At 30.1% G+C, this 20,755-nt stretch overlaps 1 protein-coding gene across 1 annotated transcript in view; it reads left to right on the forward strand.

Moving 5' to 3' along the window:
• The window catches only part of LOC126484688 (putative odorant receptor 71a), a 218,683-nt gene that overhangs the window by 176,555 nt on the left and 21,373 nt on the right, over window positions 1-20,755 (forward strand). Inside the window, exon 4 of the mRNA XM_050108283.1 lies at window positions 1,316-1,415. Within this exon, the coding sequence (XP_049964240.1) occupies window positions 1,316-1,415 (100 nt within the window). The remainder of the gene's footprint in view (window positions 1-1,315; window positions 1,416-20,755) is intronic.

A 20,755-nucleotide genomic window follows, 5' to 3' on the forward strand; every position in this document is an offset into this window, starting at 1 on the left:
TAGCCGATCTCAGGTGCCTCGCCTTTTAATTTTAGCACATATCTCTTGCTTTCATTTCATGCCAGCCTCCGTCGTTGCAATAAGCATTTAGACTTTTTACTTGTTTTCACGAAACCTGTCCACTTAAACACGAGTATGTACACAGATTTGATATAGTTTGCCTAAACCCCTTCGGGTACACTACAAATTAGCGTATAGTTAGCACACCCTAGCTGATCTGGTATCTATGTAGTATAAAGTAGGGCCAAGAAGAAACGAAAACATTAGTTCTCAGTAGTGTAGACCTATCTTCTGGGTTCATATAGCGGCGGAGTCGGGCATTAGAGCCCCATTCGGTAATGTTTTCACTGCAATAGCTGCCTTCATTTTTAATAATTTTCTCGGATATCGGTACTTATGTGAAAAGTTTCAACACCAACATTAAGCGTTATGTCACTGTGATCGTCTTTGTTGTGACCAGACGAAACTACTTTCGTCCAGCCATAGCTGCGAGTTCTTTGATTGTTCTGGCTGGAGGCTCATCAAACTAGAAAACACAAAGTATTAGTTCACTTTATAACATAAAGGAATAAAAGATTTACTTAACTTTGTCACGGTTCTTTGAAACAGGATGCGCTTGACGATGTACAACTTTAAGTGACCATTAAAGCAACTCTTGATGCACTAATTAACAAACGATTCTCTTGAAGTATAACATGCAACATTTACGAAAGTACATTTCCACAGAAACTTGAACATCTCGTTAGTCCTACGGTATGATGCTGACTCCTTCAGATGACGTCACGATCTGGGCAGAGCACTTGCATGAACGACACGATGTTGAAGTGCCTCCTATTGGTTGCTGCGGAATGTCCGTGGCACCGATTCGCGTTGCCTACTTTGGTGTGGCACGACGATCTTTGGACAATACCACAGTCTTTTTCAAAGAGCTTTCCGAGTACATTGTTCATTTAAAAATAGTATACCTGGTTAAATATCTCGGTTGATACACAGATTAAGAGGATTAGTAACGCAAATTGTGTGCTATTCTGCGTACTTCGTTTATCTAAAGCTTCATTTCGATGTCTTGAACGAATCACGAAATAAAAGGGGTGGTACCTCTCACGCGACTCACATTGTTTACATGTCAGTAAGCTATGATGTGTAAGTGGATGTTATAGCTTAATCAGTACGGTAGCCATCCATTACTATCTAATAATAATAGTTGCGTCTTATCCCCTTCCTATGTAAATTTTCATTCGCATATTTTATTTACAATAAGTAAGTATTTCAGCAAAGTTCTTTTTACCAAATAAGAACTTCGCTTACTTTTCAGGGCAGTGAGCGAGCTGGAGCAGATAATGAGCACCTCAGTCTACATCCACCTGTTCGTCAACATGATTAACGTCTGCTCTCATATCTTCGTCATTTCTGTGGTAGGTACTGCACGACAAATTTAAATACAGCATATCTGCTTACAAATGTGAAAATTTCATTATGGCCAAAATTTGAAATACTTTGGAGTATCGGATGGTTATAATTAAAGTGCAGCTACTCGTGGAGGTCCAGTGTGGTTTGTAATTATAGTGTGGTGGCGAAACTTCGTAGATATGCTAATGCGTTAACGCGGAACCGCAATACGCTGGAAAAAATTTATTCCAATTTGGATCACTAGGTGCAAATCTAGCGCTATCCACAGTTTTTATGACACCATCGCTGTCATTTGACAAGCCATAACGTGAGCGATGAGTATGGCTATTGAGAAGAGAGAGAGTGCACTGTTGGTAAACTGTTTTATATGAACAGCAGCAATTACAGTGCTGCATTGAGAGAGTATCGCCGACTCTAAAGTCTGGCGAGATGCCAGATACCATGAAATGTCTTAAAGAATCTAATACACGATTGAGTTTGGTGTGCCACCAGGAAGAAAAAGGCATCCTATTCCGGTGCAGGTTGCTGCTGCTGTGGATGACAAGCAGCACGTGCCCCAGATAGCGCTAGTGACCGTGCAGTCTCACAATAAGTGTCCATCCCATGGTGAACAGCACGCAAAGCTTTGCAGCGGTACCCATACAGGATCCAGTGGGTGCAGCAGCTGAAACCTCATAGGTCGCAGCAACATTCTGAATTTGTTCTTCAGTTTCTGACATGCATAACTTGATGACCCGGCAATATTCTGTGGAGTTACGAGGCGCATTTTACACTGCATGGTGCGGTGAATACACAGAACAGCCGAAATTGGGGTACTGCTAAACGGCATGTTGTGCACGAAGAGCCATTGTGCTCGCTGTACCACAGCTGTGGAAGAGCACAACTGCTTGAAAACCTCTGCTTTCATGAAGATGGTGCAACGCCTGTCGCTCTCGCAGTGAAAGATTTGCCTAATGCAACTTTCCACGAACACGTTACCTCCAGAGGTTTCCCAGATGCATTACCTTGTAATCCGCCCCTCCCTTCTTTGTTGAGGCTGCTGTCCACTATGGTAAAGTCTTCTCACAAGATCCTAGAGTACTAAGATTTGAAATAAACTTTTTACTTATCTTTTCTCCCATAGTTAGCTCCAATTCTTCATGCCTAGGGGTCCGATTCTTGAAGCTGAAATTCTGTGATTTTTAGGTTCTCATGGTTCAATTGATCCACATAATTTTGAAAAATGTCGTTGAAGGATTTTTGTTTTTACGATAATTTACTGTCTCACATTTTACTATATCACACTGCCTTTTGGTTTTTCACATTAACAAAGCCGAAATTACATTGTTCGTCCAGAGTACATTAACACGTCTGATCACATCAGGGGCATGCTTACTACTACCTCACTCTGAAGTAATATCAATATTCCAAAGGGTTTACCATTTTTCTTGACAAATGAATTTCTATTAGGTTAGATTATTATTTCGTAAACGAATTCAGAAATAAACATAATAAACCGTACTAGATTGCACCATCAATAATAAAAATTTTAAGTGTGCCAAATATTTCGAAATTTCAAATGTTTCTAAAAAAATTTAATTGTACATTCAGAGATATTACATATCTATTGTAACAATGAAAATAAAATAATTTCTTTTCATAAATTTTAGCTTGAAATATAACATATTGTATACAAAATTACAGGGTGTTACAAAAACCTACAGCCAAACTTTCAGGAAACATTCCTCACACACAAAGAAAGAGAATATGTTATGTGGACATGTGTCTGGAAACACTTACTTTCCATGTTAGAGCTCATGTTATTACTTCTCTTCAAATCACATTAATCATGGAATGGAAACACACAGCAACAGAACGTACCAGCGTGACTTCAAACACATTGTTACAGGAAATGTTCAAAATGTCCTCCGTTAGCGACGATACATGCATGCACCCTCCATCCCATGGAAACCCTGATATGCTGATGCAGCCCTGGAGAATGGTGTATTGTACCACAGCCGTCCACAATACGAGCACGAAGATTCTCTACATTTGGTACCGGGGTTGCGTAGACAAGAGCTTTCAAATGCCCCCATAAATGAAAGTCAAGAGGGTTCAGGTCAGGAGAGCGTGGAGGCCATGGAATTGGTCCACCTCTACCAATCCATCAGTCACCAAATCTGTTGTTGAGAAGCGTATGAATGCTTCGACTGAAATTTGCAGGAGCTCCATTGTGCATGAACCACATGTTGTGTCGTACTTGTAAAGGCATATGTTCTAGCAGCACGGGTAGAGTATCCCATATGAAATCATGGTAAAGTGCTCCATTGAGCGTAGGTGGAAGAACATGGGGCCAAATCAAGACATCACCAACAATGCCTGCCTAAACGTTCACAGAAAATCTGTGTTGATGACGTGTTTGCACTACTGTGTGCGGATTCTCGTCAGCTCACACATGTTGATTGTGAAAATTTACAATTTGATCACATTGGAATGAAGCCTCATCCATAAAGAGAACATTTGCACTGAAATGAGGATTGACACATTTTTGGATGAACCATTCGCAGAAGTGTACCTGTGGAGGCCAATCAGCTGCTGATAGTGCCAGCACACGTTGTACATGGTACGGAAACAACTGGTTCTCCTGTAGCACTCTCCATACAGTGACGTGGTCAATGTTAATTAGTACAGCAGCAACTTCTCAGACACAGACATTAGGGTTATCGTCAACTGCACGAAGAATTGCCTCGTCCATTGCAGGTGTCCTCGTCGCTCTAGCTCTTCCCCAGTCGCGAGTCATAGGCTGGAATGTTCCGTGCTCCCTAAGACGCCGATCAATTGCTTCGAACGTCTTCCTGTCGGGACACCTTTGTTCTGGAAATCTGTCTCGATACAAACTTACCGCGCCACGGCTATTGCCCCGTGCTAAGCCATGCATCAAATGGGCATCTGCCAACTCCGCATTTGTAAACATTGCACTGACTGCAAAACCACGTTCGTGATGAACACTAACCTGTTGATGCTACGTACTGATGTGCTTGGTGCTAGTACTGTAGAGCAATGAGTCGCATGTCAACACAAGCACCGAAGTCAACATTACCTTCCTTCAATTGCGCCAACTAGTGGTGACTCGAGGAAGTACAGTAAATACTGATGAAACTAAAATGAGCTCTAACATGGAAATTAAGCGTTTCTGGACACATTTCCGCATAACATCTTTTCTTTATTTGTGTGTGAGAAATGTTTCCTGAAAGTTTGGCTGTACCTTTTTGTAATACCCTGTATATCCATCTTGACTGTTGTTTGAAATTGCATATATTTTCATAGAATTAAAATTATTTCCTTCTTCCCATTTCATTCCACCATATGGTAAATATTGGTTCAGAGCATAACCATATAAATTATTTGCATCCAGATACATTATATAGTTTGATATTTCTTTATTATTAAAATCTTTAAAATATTAATTATTTCCTTTTACACATCTTTTACAATATTGTGAAATTCCACATCTTATTCTTTTTAATCAACCATTATAAGCAAATCATAATCATATAATAATTAAAAGTTTTTGATCAGTAATTTTTAACATTGCAATTCAAGATAAACCTGCTGCTGTAAAATATCAAGAACGATCTACATTATGTTTGTATACATGTTTTTCTAAATTTTCAAAAACATCACTTAGCAAAAATACATCAGCTTAAACATATAAATCATGATATTCACCAAGATTTTTAACATTGAATTTTTCCCAAACTAATGGTCCATGTTCATAATTTTCATCACTTATGTCACAACCATTTAATTCACTATAAAATTTATCTTTTAATGGTAATTGTGTTTCTTCAAATTTTTTTCCAAGAATCCATGTAGTCATATGGATAAACACCTTTTCTAATTAGTAGATTAAACAATTCTAGAGAAAGATACTTTTTAATATTTCTTAACTGATTTTTATTTAATTTGTTACCAAAACTAATATATTTACTTTTATTGTTTGGTATATATTCTATTTTTTTATTATCATAACCAAGTTCTTCTACAAAAAGGTATGAATCATAACAAGATAAATTATGTAACCAAATAGGTACAAAATCAAGATGTTGTTTTAAATTACTTGTAATGCATAATGGAGTAATACATTTACCAGTTAAAAGATCATTATAATGAACTTCTCAATTAATTTTTTTATAATGACTTTTACATAATGTAAAATATTTACAGTTATTATGTATTTTATTTTCGTCATTTGTAAATTGTTTCATTTCCTCAGTTTCAGAATATATTCATCCAATTTCATCAACTTCTTGTTTGATCCATTCTATAAAGTATTTATGACAATTTAGTCCTCTATAAACAACAGCATCTTTATAATTTCCATATATATATTTAATATGATACCAAAATCAACTTGGTTCACATTTTTGATATTTCAGTGTAAATGGTGTTTCTGGATTTGGTTCATAATTACCCATTTTCAAAAGTAAACTTTCAAAACCAGCATAAATAACAAATAGACCTTTTTATGGAAATTGATAATTTTTAAATAAACGGATTCTCCTTCACCTGGCATTTCAACTTATAATGGTTTATTAGTTAAACTGTTTGTTGTATGATTATCTAATTTTTCTTTAGTATTAAAATGTAGTAAACATAAATCACAAATAAATTTTACTTCAGTATGTTCAGTCATTTGACTTCATACAAGTCTAGATAAATTTTTTACATAACAATAATCTGAATTATTATGTATCTTGAAATAAAGTAGATTTACATGTTTTTCTTTTTTAGAGTTCCTTATTTTTAATGGATATACCTGATAGTTTTCTTCATTATAATCATCAAATAAATAAACATTAATAGATACATTATTTCTATTTTATATTTTTGGTATATGATCAGCTAGTAAAGAAAAATTCAATTTTTTCAAGTTTTTCATCAAGATTTAGACTAACATTTTTAAATTTTGTTATTCTATCACAATGATCATCTACAGGAAACAAAGCCCGTAGAAAACACATCCGATCATTATTTTTTACATTGACACATGCTTTCATATTCTTGATTATATCTGGTAATTCAATATAAGATTTTTAATTGCTACTTATAAACCAATAATTCTATTTAATTAGCATCCTAATCCTTGTGCTCAAAAATTAAATATTTTTTCTAAAATATGTTTTTAATCATTTTTAATTTATTTAAAATCCTTTTCTGTATAAATAATATAGTTTGGTGTTTGTTGTCTAAATACTTGAACTTTTTTATTTATTCGATCTGTTTCTAATTTATATTCAGAATATAAATGAAAATGTATCTTTAATAATAACGTACATACAAATATTCCTTAACAATTAAAAAAAATTTTTACTGCATTTAAGAATTGTTTAGGATCAAGTATATCTCTACTATTTTCTAAAGTTATAAATTGTAATCTGTCTGCAAATGCTTTTTCAACTAAGGAATCTATAACTCTTTTTCTATCTCTTGGTTTTTCAAGTTTATTTGTAGAATATTTAAATTTGCCTTTCAATGGGATATCTTCTTTAGTTAGAAAAACATCATAAATATCATAAAATGGTAACTTTTTCCAAAGTTACCATCAGGTTTATAATTTTTAACAATATTTCTATTATCTTGTACAGGTATATAAATAATAACAATACTATTAAAATTATTACTTACTTCAGTTAAATAATTATTATGATTTTCACTTATTGTAGACTAATATTTTCAACAATACTCATATTATTTTTAGATGTATTATTTTCACTTACTAAAGGTGTATTATTTCTAACAATATTTGAATGCTTCCTAATACTAATTGAATGACTACTAATAATAAATGTAATTAAATCAGATTTACAAAAGCTTGAATATAATCGTTAATTATTTATTCAACAAAATTCACGAAGTCTAGAACATTTAATTTTTGCAGTTGAGCAGCAATGTTGCTTCCCATTTTTCTCTTCCATTTACTACAAAAAAATTATTAGATTTGTAAAAAATACTTTTGGAATAAAATGATAATTATTTAGTAGATGAATAAGGATTATTATTAAATAAATAATTAATCAAAAAGAGAATTAATGTATTATTAAGTTTAACAATCAACTAGTACACTATTTAGTTTAACAATCAATTAGATAATTATTTATCTTTAAAACAATTTGTTTTTAAACAATTAGTTTATTAATTAGTTTACTACTTAGTTTAACAATCAATTCCTTTCCCCTTCTATTAATTACTAAAATTTGTATAAATTATTTTTATTCATAAAATTATAATTATTTAATAGATAGACAGATAATTACACATAAAGGATTATTATTTAAAGTTAAAGCTTCCTTATTCTTAATATATTCTAAGGTAAATTCCTTATATTTATTATTATGTTTATCTGTATGTGATGGATTTATATAAAAACAATATAAATCTTTAATTTCTTGACAAATTTTATATTTCTTTTTCAAGAAATTCGCTTTTTTTGGTAATTTTCTCCATTATATTTATTTAAACATGGCCTACATCTAGTTCTATAACCAAGTTTAGTGAATTTTTGTAAAGTAAAATAATCAATTGATTTCTCTGTATTACAATATTTACAAAATTTAGTTTTCACAGAACAATCTTGTTGAACTTGCTCCATTTATATACAATAAAATTTATTAGACCAGTAAAAAAGTATATTAATAATCATCATACTCGCCATAATATCCTGAATCATTTAAAGCATCAAACATAGAACTAAAATCAATTATTTAAATTTTTTCTGGTACTTTGTTTTTAATAATAGTTCTACAAAATGGACAATTTTCTTTTTCCTTTAAGCATTCATCAATACATTCTTTATGAAAAATATGAATTCAATTTGTTTTAAGAAGTTGATTATTATTTTAATCACTTAAACAAATAGAACGATCGATATTTTTTTCACATACCTCAATTAGTACATAAGTTACTTTTAGTGTAGTTTGCCATTTATACGAAAAAAAATTTTATTAGATTTAGAAAAATGTAAAATTCTCTAACTTACGTACTGTATCTTTCAATATATTTATTACTTTAGCAATTACTTCAGATGTTTTATGACAATCAATACCAAACAAAGATAAATCAGTTGTACCAGCTCTAACTTATTTTTTTGTAAAATCACTATCTTCTTAGAATGTATCATCACTGAAAAATACAACCAACCATTTATGTAACCAAATGTGGAATTTAATTTGATGGTAATCCTGGAAATTCTCTAGTTATATTTCCCTTTGATTTATATGTAAAAGTGCATTCATCTAATTCTACATAGATATATTTGTTAAAAAATAAAAATGTTCTACCTGCATAACTATTTACTATACTATTCCATAAATTTTTTTAAAAATAATCCTGTGTTAGTAATTGACTTTGGATATCCTGAAATTAATTGTAATGTGTTAATCTAACATATCAACCATATTGTCAACAAAAATTACAATTCCACCATTTTGCCTTTTATATATTCCATATATTTTTGTAAATCTCGTGGAAAAAATGTCAACCATTTAGTTATTAATTTAGGTTTATTCTTATTTATCGAAACCCACTTATTATGAAAAATATACAAACTTCCAGTTGCAAATAGTAGGTGATCAAATTTCTTAAGTTCATGTAATGATTCAATTGGTTCAATTTGAGTTGGTGATATAGTAGCAGCAGCAGCAGTAGTAGTAGTAGTAGTAGTAGTAGTAGTAGTAGTAGCAGTAGTAGTAATTGTTGTAGTTGTTGGTCTGTTTGCTTGTGTTACATACAAACTTTGAATAGCATCAATATCATTTTGATATAATTCTAAATGTGAACCATTATAATAAGCATACATTATTTTTTCAAAATCATCTGAATGTTCTGAACCTATTGCATGGCCAATTTCATGAACTAAAACTTCAAATAGATTTGTTTCATAGTTTGATGAATTTTTGTCAATTTCCAAGTAGCAGTTTTCATCTTTGTCCATATGTATTTCTAATGGATATTTACTACTATTAGAAAAAAAATGACCGTTCACATTACCTTTTCCATCTAACTTCTTTGGACAATGTTGACCATTAAATTCATATAAATATATTCGTCTTTCACCTATAATTAAAATATCAGGATAATTGATATTATGAATAAATTGAATACCACTATATTTCCTCCATAAGCTAAAAGCCGTATCTGTTAATTCCTGTACTCTTTTTTTGCTTCTTTATAATTCCACTTTACATTCTTTTTATTCGATTTAGACATACTAGTTCTATAATTATCAAATGAATCTTTTACACCATAGATAGGTTTGTTGGTAAAATGTAAAATTTCTTCACATAATTGATGAGTAACCTCATGTTTGTGTGTTAGTTGAAGTAACATTAATGATTCTTTTCATAATTCATCACTAACTTGGGTTATTTCAGTTTTTGGTGAAATATCTAAATAACCACAATCAAATAAATATGTAGGAACATTGTTCTTTTGCAGTTCGAAGCCTGGTGCAGCTATTATTATTGTCACAAACAGTAACAACAGAAGTATCTTCATTTAAATAGAATTAAAATAATATAATACATAAAGATAATTCATTTACAATTAAATTTAATCATAAGTAGAAACCATAAATTTCAGCTAATATTTATTTTGTGAATACTAATAAAAAATATTTCTTTTAAATGAAAAGGATTGTAGATATCATCAGCAATAAGCTTACTAACATCAATAAGCAAGTTTTCATGATTATTGATGTAGAAAATAATCCATCATTTAAAGATAAGGATGTTGCTGTGATTTTAGAATACAAAAACACAAATGATGCTATGATTAAACATGTTTATTTAGAAAATAAAGCAAATTTTGCTAATATTTTGAGCATCGAGTTTTGTGAGCCCACTTCAAGTATTGATAAACATACTATTTCCATCAATGAATCTGGATTATATTCTTTAATTTTAAAATCAAACAAAGAAGGAGCTTAACAATTTAAAAGATGGGTTACTGATGAAGTTTTACCATCAATTAGAAGACATGCAGAACATAAAATTAAGACTTTTTACAATGATTGAATAAAACACAAACATTATTGTATACAACAACTACAACTATATAAAATCGAAGATAGACATGCAAATTGTAAAGAAATATTAAGATTAAATTATAATCCTAATTCAATGAATCTGTAATACAAATGAATGAAAATTTAAGATTTGTCTGTCACCTGAACTATTTTAAAATTTAAAATAACTATACACAAGAAAAATTGATTAATGATATGGTTAGTCTTCATCAATCTGAACTTATATAAAATGACCATCAGCTGAAGCAGGATAGTCTGCTACTGCTTTAGCTTCATTTACCCAACTATTATGTGAATTATCAAAAGCTAACCATTTAACTTAAACTTTATTACCTTTCTTTTTTAAAACTTTTTCAACTAAGTAAACATCTGGATTTTTGTTTTCTGTAGGTCTTGTTCATAAAAATGCCTTTCATATTTTTCAATTTATGTGTGATTGCATTAGAGTAAATAACATCTTCAATTTCAAATATTTCTGGTGATCAATTAGTTTTATTTCCTTTTTCAAAAAGGGCTTTAAGTTTACAAATATAACTTTATTTTCTGTTTTAAATTTAGCTTTTTCATTATATGCAATGTTACTTATTTGTAAATATTTCTCATTAATTTGTATTGATTTCATTTTTATAGTTCGTTGAACTCTGTTTTTGTCGTCAATTAGATCTTTAACTAAATTTAACCATTTATAAATTCCTTATCAAGCAAATTTCTTCCACATCATTACTTTAAGTGTTCTGTTAAATCGTTTAACAACAGATGCTTGTAATTTTGAAAATTTTTTAATAATGATTATTGGTGTAATTCTTCATAATTTTTTTAAATTCTTTGTTATAGAATTCTTTATCATTATGCGTTTGTAAATTATTTGGTTTTCTATCTATAAATTTTTTTTGAAAAGTGTCAATCACATTCTTACCTGTTTTAACTTTAATAGGAACAGCCCAAGCAAATTTTGAGAAAACGTCAATAACAGATATTAATATTTATAGCCTTTCTTAATTTTAAGAATACCTTTCAAATAACCAGAATCCATTTCAACTACATCAGCTTGCCGTAAATCATCTATATTAGAAGAAAAACATTTCTTTTAAAATTCTTTCTAATTGGTTTATGTAGTTCATGAATTATATTTTCACAGATATTATTATTATTTAGACCTTCACCATTTACAAATTTTTTTAATAAAATTTACCCTTTTTACTTTTACATATTATACAAAGACCTTCATTTCTTTGGCTTCCATTTTTAGTTGTTGCTGTGTGTGTACTATGTGTATCAGTAAACTTTTTACAGTTTAAACAATAAATAAGATAGCCATGTGAAATATGATGTTCCATCTATATAGATAAAAAATTTATTAACTTATAAATTATTTCACCAGATATAATAAACTTTACATCAACTGGAAAAGTTTTAACACAATCTATAACAGAATCTTTTAATTGTACAAATCAAATGCTTGATGTGTGTACTGGTATTGATTGATTATTATTATTTAATTATTAATATACTTCATTATCTAAACTTTCTGATATATCAAAATCATTAAAGTTTAAATATCCATTAGTATGTTCAGCAACAGCAATAATTCTTTTAAGTATGAAAATATATTCAAATTTGAATATTTTTAGTTCACCAGCTGTTGGAAAAGTAAATTCAATTTTTTTTTTATATATACATTTTCTTTGAGATTACTTGACTGTTCTAAGTATAGATTTTAATATGTTTTTGAGAAAAAAATCTGTAAAAGCTTTTTCTACTTCTTTTTTGGTAAAATAATTATTAAATAATGTAAAAATGTTGTTTTATTCTGGTTTTACAACATATTATTTTTGTAAGTATTGTTTGTTAACTACATCTTTTGGATCAATTGGATCATTTACAGTAGCAAAGTCTTCTATTTTTAAAACCAATATAACCCCTAGTTATATTAAAAATAACATTAAAATTTTTTTGAAACTGTTTAATTGCATTAGTTATCTTTGGATCTGTTAATGATTGTAGTTGTTTAATTCTCATTTCAATATTTTTTAAATCGAGTGTAGATGTATTAACTACTTGTTCATTTCGTAGATCTATCTTATTTCCAAAAACCTCCATTTGTTAAATTTAAAATATCATTAAAATTGTAATACTCACAAAGCAATTTTAAAACAAATAGACATAAACGGCCAATTCAATATTTTTTATTCTTTCTGCATTGTAATATAATTCATCTTTTCCTAAATCATTAATAATTGTTTTGGTATATTACATCCAAATGATTCAGAAACAATTTTTTGTTTTTAGAATAACAAATCCAACGTGTACCAGGAATATTAGGTGTATCTAAATTTCCTCTACCACATTCAATTTTAAATGGTTTAATTGGCAGTTCATCAATCATATATAAACTACTAAAGTTTTTCATTTTTAATTGTTTAGTAAGTTCTTCTGTATCAAAATTACCTAATGCATTAGGATTTTTATCAATTACTTTTTGAAATTTATTTTGTTTTTTTTTATTCCAGTTCCTGCCTTTTTCACCATTTCTAAATTATGTCCCTTTTGTCCTTCTTATTTTTTATCTGCTGTCCTCTTATTTATAACTGCATTTGCAATTGCTACAGATCCACCAACTACTGAACCAGTTCCTCCTAAATACGGTAATGCAGCTAATAATAATCGAAGAAATCTCTTTCATGTTGTGTTAGTCTTTTACCTTCTTTTTTGTTAGATATTCAAAAAATTTTTAACAACAAGAATGTCTAACATAACAAACAAATTTCCACGAACTTTCTTTTTGTTTTTCCTTTTTTTTGGAACATCTGTTAAAAATGGTTCAATTGTATTTAATTGTTCATAATTTAACTTTAATTTAATTGATTTTGGTTTTGTTTTGCACTAGGTAGCAAAGTATGATCAATTGTAAAGTTATCCATTTATATAGTTAAACATTTAATAAAGTTTGTTTATATAGTTTAAAGATTTTTATAATTCCCAACCATTTTCATCAACATCAAATCCCATTCCTAATTTTCGTTTTCCATACACTATTCCTGTAACAGCAGTTGCTTCAACTTTTGCACCAAATAAAGCATCATTTGTATAAATCTTCCTTTTGCAGCTAATTGTAGTTCTTTATTTGCTATATGTCTTTTTCTAAACCTTTATTATCTCTATAAGTAATGTCATGTTTTTTACAAGCCTCATCTAGTGGATTTGCTAATTTTTCTTCTAATTTTGTACCTGGACCACAATAATTATAACCTGTAAGATGCATTCCAAGTGGTAATTTGTTAATTAAAGTGTTTACTAACCCTTTTCCATATTTATCACTTTTCCAAAATGTATATTGAAGACGATTTAAAAATCTAAATAAATATGGAATTCTTTTGGATTATCAATTGTAAAATCGCTAAATTTATTTGTTAACATTTGTGCATTACTAACTTTTTCATTATGATAATTTGTATTTCCTGCTAATTCTTCACCATGAATTACTGCTAATCTATTAATTAATTGTCTAACATCATTCATCCAAATATATTCAATTGATTTATCTTTATATTTTTTAACTAACCCTTGAGCGATATTGTTAGGATTATATATTTTTATATTTCTCTCTTCTACTTGATTAGAATTCGGATCATTATTTTGATATATAGCATTTGTTAATATTAAGATGTCTTCATAGTTGTTTAATGCATCTTCTTCATATTCATTTTCAACTTTACTGTCAGGCAAGAGTTTCATTTAGTCATCAGTTGCTTTATAATTTTTCCATTGATTAAGATTTTATCATTGTTAAATTTAACTTCAGAATCTCCTATATAGTGTTTGCCATTTTCAAACCGTAATCCAGAACTTTATCATTGATAGAACCAATATACTTTGTTATTGTTAGACCAATATAATTCGTTTGAGGTAACATCTGTTTTCAACTCAATTTTGATTTCTCCTTTTCTTCTACTGTTTTCAGCATGTCTTCAAGTTTTTTCAACTAAAAATTCTGAAGGTGTTGATGAAGTAGGAAAAACATCATCATACTTTTCTTTATGATGATAAGGAACCATTTGTTTTTCTGCTTCTCTATGTTCTTCAATCGCTTTCAAAATATTATCACTTAAACCTTCAATTACTTGTTTTACTTGTTTGATAGCATCAATAACAGGTTGATTTTCCTTTTTAAATATTTCATATTGTGTTCCTGGTTGGTTTTCCAAAGCTTAAATTATTCTTTAAATTATTCAGCTTGCTTTCTATTTTGTTTACCTTTTTTAACAACTTCTTCATCATACTTTGCAAAAATTTATTAAGGAATAAATTTCATTGGTTATTTTTAACATTTATGTTTATGTTTTTTTATGTTTATGGTTATGTTTAACGTCTATGTTTATATTTATATAGATGTTTAATGTTCATGTTTACATTTACATTTATGTTTAATGTTTACATTTATGTTTATGTTTGTGTTTTTACCTTTATTTCATTTTCTAGATATATCTATTGTGAAAAATCCAAACTCATCTTTCCAACATTTGCTACACATTTCTTTAAAATTATCAAACTTTGAATATCCCCCAACACACTCATGGCAAATATGATTTTAATTTGTACCATGTTCTCTAAAAATATTAAGAAAATTAAATTGTCTCTAACTAACTGTTCATGTATTTCTGAATAAGTTTGAGCTAAGTAAAAACAATCTATTCCTTTATGTCTTCCTCTAGTAAAATATTGTCTTACAAAATCTAGATTTTCTAGAACAAAATCATTAAATACAACAACAGAATTTTCTTTCCATTCATCTAATGGAATAATTTCTTCATTATTTTCAATAAAACTAACAATGTTTTCATTAATTTTCTCTTCTTTTTTTTACAATGTTTTATTAATTCTTGATACTTTGGTTGTTCTAAACTTTTTGAATAAATACGTAAATGTTTAATTTTATTCCATTTTAACAATCCTGGAGCTAAAATGTAATTATCAATCATTAATACTGTTTTTCCACAACCACTTGTTCCAATTAATGCACATCTAATAGAATGTGGTAAAAATTTAACAGGTCTGTTTTCTAACTTATTTTCTGGAATTCTTACTTTTGAATCCCAATCTGTTTTGTTCATTTATTTAATTTTTTTCAGTAGTAAATGAGTAGATTATTTCAACTTGCTACATCTTCAGTACTTAGAAGAAGATTAACTATTCCAATTTGTGGTAGTTATACTAATGTTTCACTAGTTGGCTTTTATTCAAGTTTTTTAACACCAAATGATAGAAACGAAGTTTTTTCGCAAGAAATGTGGAATATTAATCCACCAGATAATTTTTGGAAAGCATATGATGCATTTCCAGATTTTAAAATACTTACTTCAGTAAAATCAGATACTGATATAAATCCATTTAGTTTTATAACTAATTAGTTACATAATCAATATGAGATGTAGAAAGGATCTTGTAACTACACAGAAAACTACTATGAAACTTTGTGCAACTTTATAATTCCAAATGATACACTTGCTCCTATAATTATGTATGGCAAAAAGAATCTTACATATGATGTAGAACATAGATTACTTACTGAAAATTTTTAATTATTAATATTTTCTTCTATATAAATGAATGAAATACTAAAAAAATTATCAAAGTGTGATCTTCATGCTTATACACATTTCTGAAACATTTAAGAAAGATAGAAAAAATAAAAACTGAAAATTTTAGTATCTTACTTATTAAATGATTTCTGATTTGTTTCATTATGTTTTTCTGGATAGCTCTTTTAGTGTAGATTATGTTATCAATTTGAATTTTTAAAATCGATTAATATTTGGCTGAGAAATCGTCACTTAATCTACAGCAAAAAAGTGCTGTGTCATGAAAATGGACTTTTTTGTTTATTAAGTTATTTTGATGAAATTTGGTATACGGCCTACTGTAGTTTCCAGACGAAAGTATTTGAAGAAAAAATTCGGTGTTTTGCATTTTATAAAAAAAAATTGGGTTTGTTGCATTTTATATGTTACAAGCTATCCACTTGTTGTATTTTATATGTTTCAAGCTGCACTTTCAGTACAGTATAGACATCTATGATTGCTAGTGTGAACTCCCTAAATTCTAACTTCCGTCAACCGAAGGCACTGAAGTAAGTTCCATTTACTATGATGAGGGAGCATACTTTACTGTAGATGTAATTTTCTCTATTCTTGTTTTTAATTTTATTGTTCAAAATTATACTCATCAATTGTTCTGGTTGTTCTCCAATTTTAAAATGGTATAATGTAAAGAAAATAATGAATTTGGGCCTGAAATAAATTGATGCAGAAGTTGAGTTTTAGAAGATACTTTGTCAGTTGAACCATACTATATATACGTTCTTCAAGTTCCTTTACTTCAGCCAAACTTCACTCAATTGTTGACCAATGATAGTGCGCGTATCAAAGGTCATTATAATGTATTGGCTAAAACATCCAACACACAGCCCAAACAAAAGGAGCAGTTTGGTTAATTCAGACTTAGTCTTCATGTAGTGCTGTGTACATAGGGTCAGAGGAGTCTGAAACACAGAAAAATGTTTGCAGGACATTGTGAGGATGTTTTGCAGTTTTTGAAAATCAATAAAATTTTTAATATAACTTACATTTATTAACTAATACATTTTAACTATTTACTTACATTCACAATATGATTTATTAAAATAATGTACTTTGTTAACTAATTCATTTTGTTTATTTTATTATGTTCACCTATGGGAAATGTATATAAAATAAATGATTTTCATTATAGCTATTATTATATTTAATAATTATTAGGTAAAAGGGAAGGTAGGATGCTTTTGTATGTTCTGGATCATTAGATCAATCTTATGGAAAATAAAAAATGTGTGTGTTAACAAGTAATATTTTATTTTTTGTTAGATTGGTTTATTGGCCCAGAACATACAAAAACATCCTATTGCATAGGTCATGTGGTACATATTACTTACCATTTACGCATGTTCTCCTGGATGACAATGCATAGCACAAACTATATTGGTGTACTGGTTGATACTCTGTAGACAGACAACGTTTGGTACCATTCCGACTGACATCTGGAGGCATGGTTTTAAGGAGAATGGTGTAGAAACAGACTGTTTAGCTTTTAAGAACCATTTAGCTTTCCAAACCACACAAATAATTTAAAATGGAAGCACTTTCGCCTGAATTCCACAACTCATGACTATAATTTTGCCATAAAAGCAATGTGTCTATTTATCTGTTTAATCCTACTTGCAAGGAGGCCGCATGGAAATCGCGCTTTCGGATTTTTTTACATTTATGGCACTTTTATATTTATGGCACTTTAAGTTCGAACTTAAAGATCAGTCGACCAAAATAATTCAACGCAAAATGACTTCGAACTTTTCTGAGCAACTTTGATACCCTAAAGGAAGGTCATCTTCCTGGTGGGCTACATAGATGTGTACTAGAGTGCTGGACCCTCACTTTGTTTTCCAGCAATGGAAAAGTTTCAAACACATCTACAAGTTCCACAAGAATTTCCATGAAGCGTAGAGCACTTAAGGATGAAAAATTGTATTTTGTAATAATTACCGTTAGATATGTGTTAAATAGCCTATTTCTAAGGAATTTTATATTTAAATGACACAGGTATTCGAACTAAAAGATAAAAAACGATGAAAATTGTGCTCAAAATGGGACTCGAACAAGCAATTATACTTTCGAACGGTACTGATTTTTTTTTCCTTCCTCATGTGTCTTATGCTTCACGAAAGTGCTAGTAGAACATGCACCGCTGTTTAACAGTTCGCATTGGCTGGAGATCGAACCCAGAACACCTATACGGTAAGCGAGCATTCTGTGCCGAAGCCATACTGCCTGACACAAAAACTCGACCTTATATAAGGGTATTTAAGACGCTCGGAAAACTTCATGGTCCATTTTCTCTAGAATTTTGAGACTTGCATTGAGGTGTTCCGGCTTACTGATATTTGAGAGCTGAAATTCACATGACGTAAACATGAAAACATTGTATTATTCTTGAAGAACCAAGTTTGTCAATATGGCAAGCAATTCTTTTTGTTACTATGACTGGTTTTGAGAGAATCTGAAAGTTACAGAAACAGACATCCCAAGGGAAGGTGGCTTGAACTTACATGATGTCATATAACTGCTGTGAACACTATTTCAATGCTACAACATACTTTGTAACATTATTAGATGTATGGGCTTGTTGCAATATTAAAAGACACATAGTAATATTATGTCAAATAAAACATGCCAGAGGACATTAGCTTGCCAGAAATAAAATAACACACAATTGAAACATATAACATGTTGTGCCAAAGACCCAGCATACACTAATCGCTCGACATCACAGTGGCAATAAAGGTAGCCCCTGACAATTGATAAATTTCGGTACATGTGCCACACTGCAATTAATTCTTCTGTCCAATCTCATTAAAATTGTTTTCAAGACAATTTACATAGTGTTAAATCGCAACTTTAAAAAAACGTAGGGTTTTGAAAATATATGTGTCATTTTTAAAAAGTAAAATTTACAACGAAGTATACTTTCTCACCTATAATTGGACACATATAATAAACTGTCGTTTTATAAAAATAAATTTACAGTAAATATAGCATACAATAAACATAGCTCATCAGTGCAAACTCATATCAAAAGTCCTGACAGAGGAGGTCATCATACACAAGACAAATACAGGTCATAGTCAAGGACCATAAAAAAATCACTCCATGAAATACTATCAGGATCACATAATTCTCTGCACCATATAATATGAGCTACTCTATTTTTTATATGCCAGTGGTGCAAGGCTTGTGGTCTAAGTACAGCGGCTTTATTAAAGTATCACAGGTTAACCTGTCAGTGTAATCACAAGGCGGATTATTGAAAAATATTGTGGACCCCATGGTGTAGTTCCTGGGCTTTTCATTGGAGCATTGCAAATTTTACTACTTAAAGGGGAACTGTATATTTTCAAAGGCAATGATATTTTAAAGTTGCAATTTAAAATGTTATGTAAATTACCTTGAAAATAATTTTATTGAAATTGGAGAGAAGACATAATTGCAGGGTGGCATGTTTATTGATTATCGGCCACCACTATATAAACAACTGTGTACTTCCTTATCTGTGAAAATATTATACTAGCTAAGTCGCCATTTTTGTGTCAAGTGATTAGCGCAGAGACATCAGTACAAAGTGTGGTATGTTTTAACTGTTTGTTATTTTATTTGTGACAAGCTGATGTTCCGTGCCAAGTTGTATTTGATGCAACATCACTATGTGACTTTCAGTATTGTAACAAGCATGTACATCTAATAATGTTACAAGATACTTTCTAACATCAAAGCAGTGTACACATTGGTTATATGAAATCGTGTATCTTCAAGCGAGCTTCATTTTGTATGGTTGTTTTTGTAACTTTCTGAACCGAGGATGACAGTGTAGATCTGTCGAACATGGCCATAATAATAGGAATTGCCAGAACTCTTGGAAAGCTTGATTCTTCAAGATTAATTTAACTTAACTCAAGATTAATTTAACTTAACTCTTTACCCGAGTAACGCAAGACAAGTCCGAATTACGGACTTTATTGTTCCTTTTTCTCCTTCTCATTGAATTTGGGCTTATTTATTTATTTCTGTATGAACGGTTTGCTCTGCAACCTCACCATGTTTCGTCTAGTACGGGCTGTTCTCACTCCGAACGACTATCAGGTCACCTTTAATACATGTTTTCTGTAGTAAGCATCTCTGAAAGTCGAGATCCTTTGCACTTAGGAACTCAAGATGTCTTTTAAACTGCAACGCCGACTGAAGTATGGTTATGAAAGTGTAGTTTCTGTAATCTTAGTGTGTTTCAGCTAAATATGAATCCAGCGGCCAAAATAGTTCATTCTAAATTCCCCAAATGCGATTCAGCAAACGCAAAGTTCGTTTTTCAAGTTCTGTTAATCTAAAATATACTTAGCTGAAAGAATAAGCTTTTATTTCGTACTAAGCTTTCTTTGCACTACGTTGCATACCATCAGAATGTAGTTTTTAATATCCACTGAGCCATTTTTTTTAAATATTTGAATTAATGTTTGCTCTGAATTTACAAGGCCTGTGTACAGCTGAATGGCCTCAGGTCCTTAAGACATTCCCGCACACTTGTCTTCGTTCTCTTTCGAAATACTTATTGAGTGAGGAAACTGATGGTCAAATTTAAAAATGTGTAGTAAAATACTCGAGGTTCCCGAGTGAGTGTTTAGTAACTTTTTACACAGTTTGC

This window comes from Schistocerca serialis, chromosome 6 (assembly GCF_023864345.2).
Source record: "Schistocerca serialis cubense isolate TAMUIC-IGC-003099 chromosome 6, iqSchSeri2.2, whole genome shotgun sequence".
NCBI classification, from domain to species: Eukaryota; Metazoa; Arthropoda; class Insecta; order Orthoptera; family Acrididae; genus Schistocerca; species Schistocerca serialis.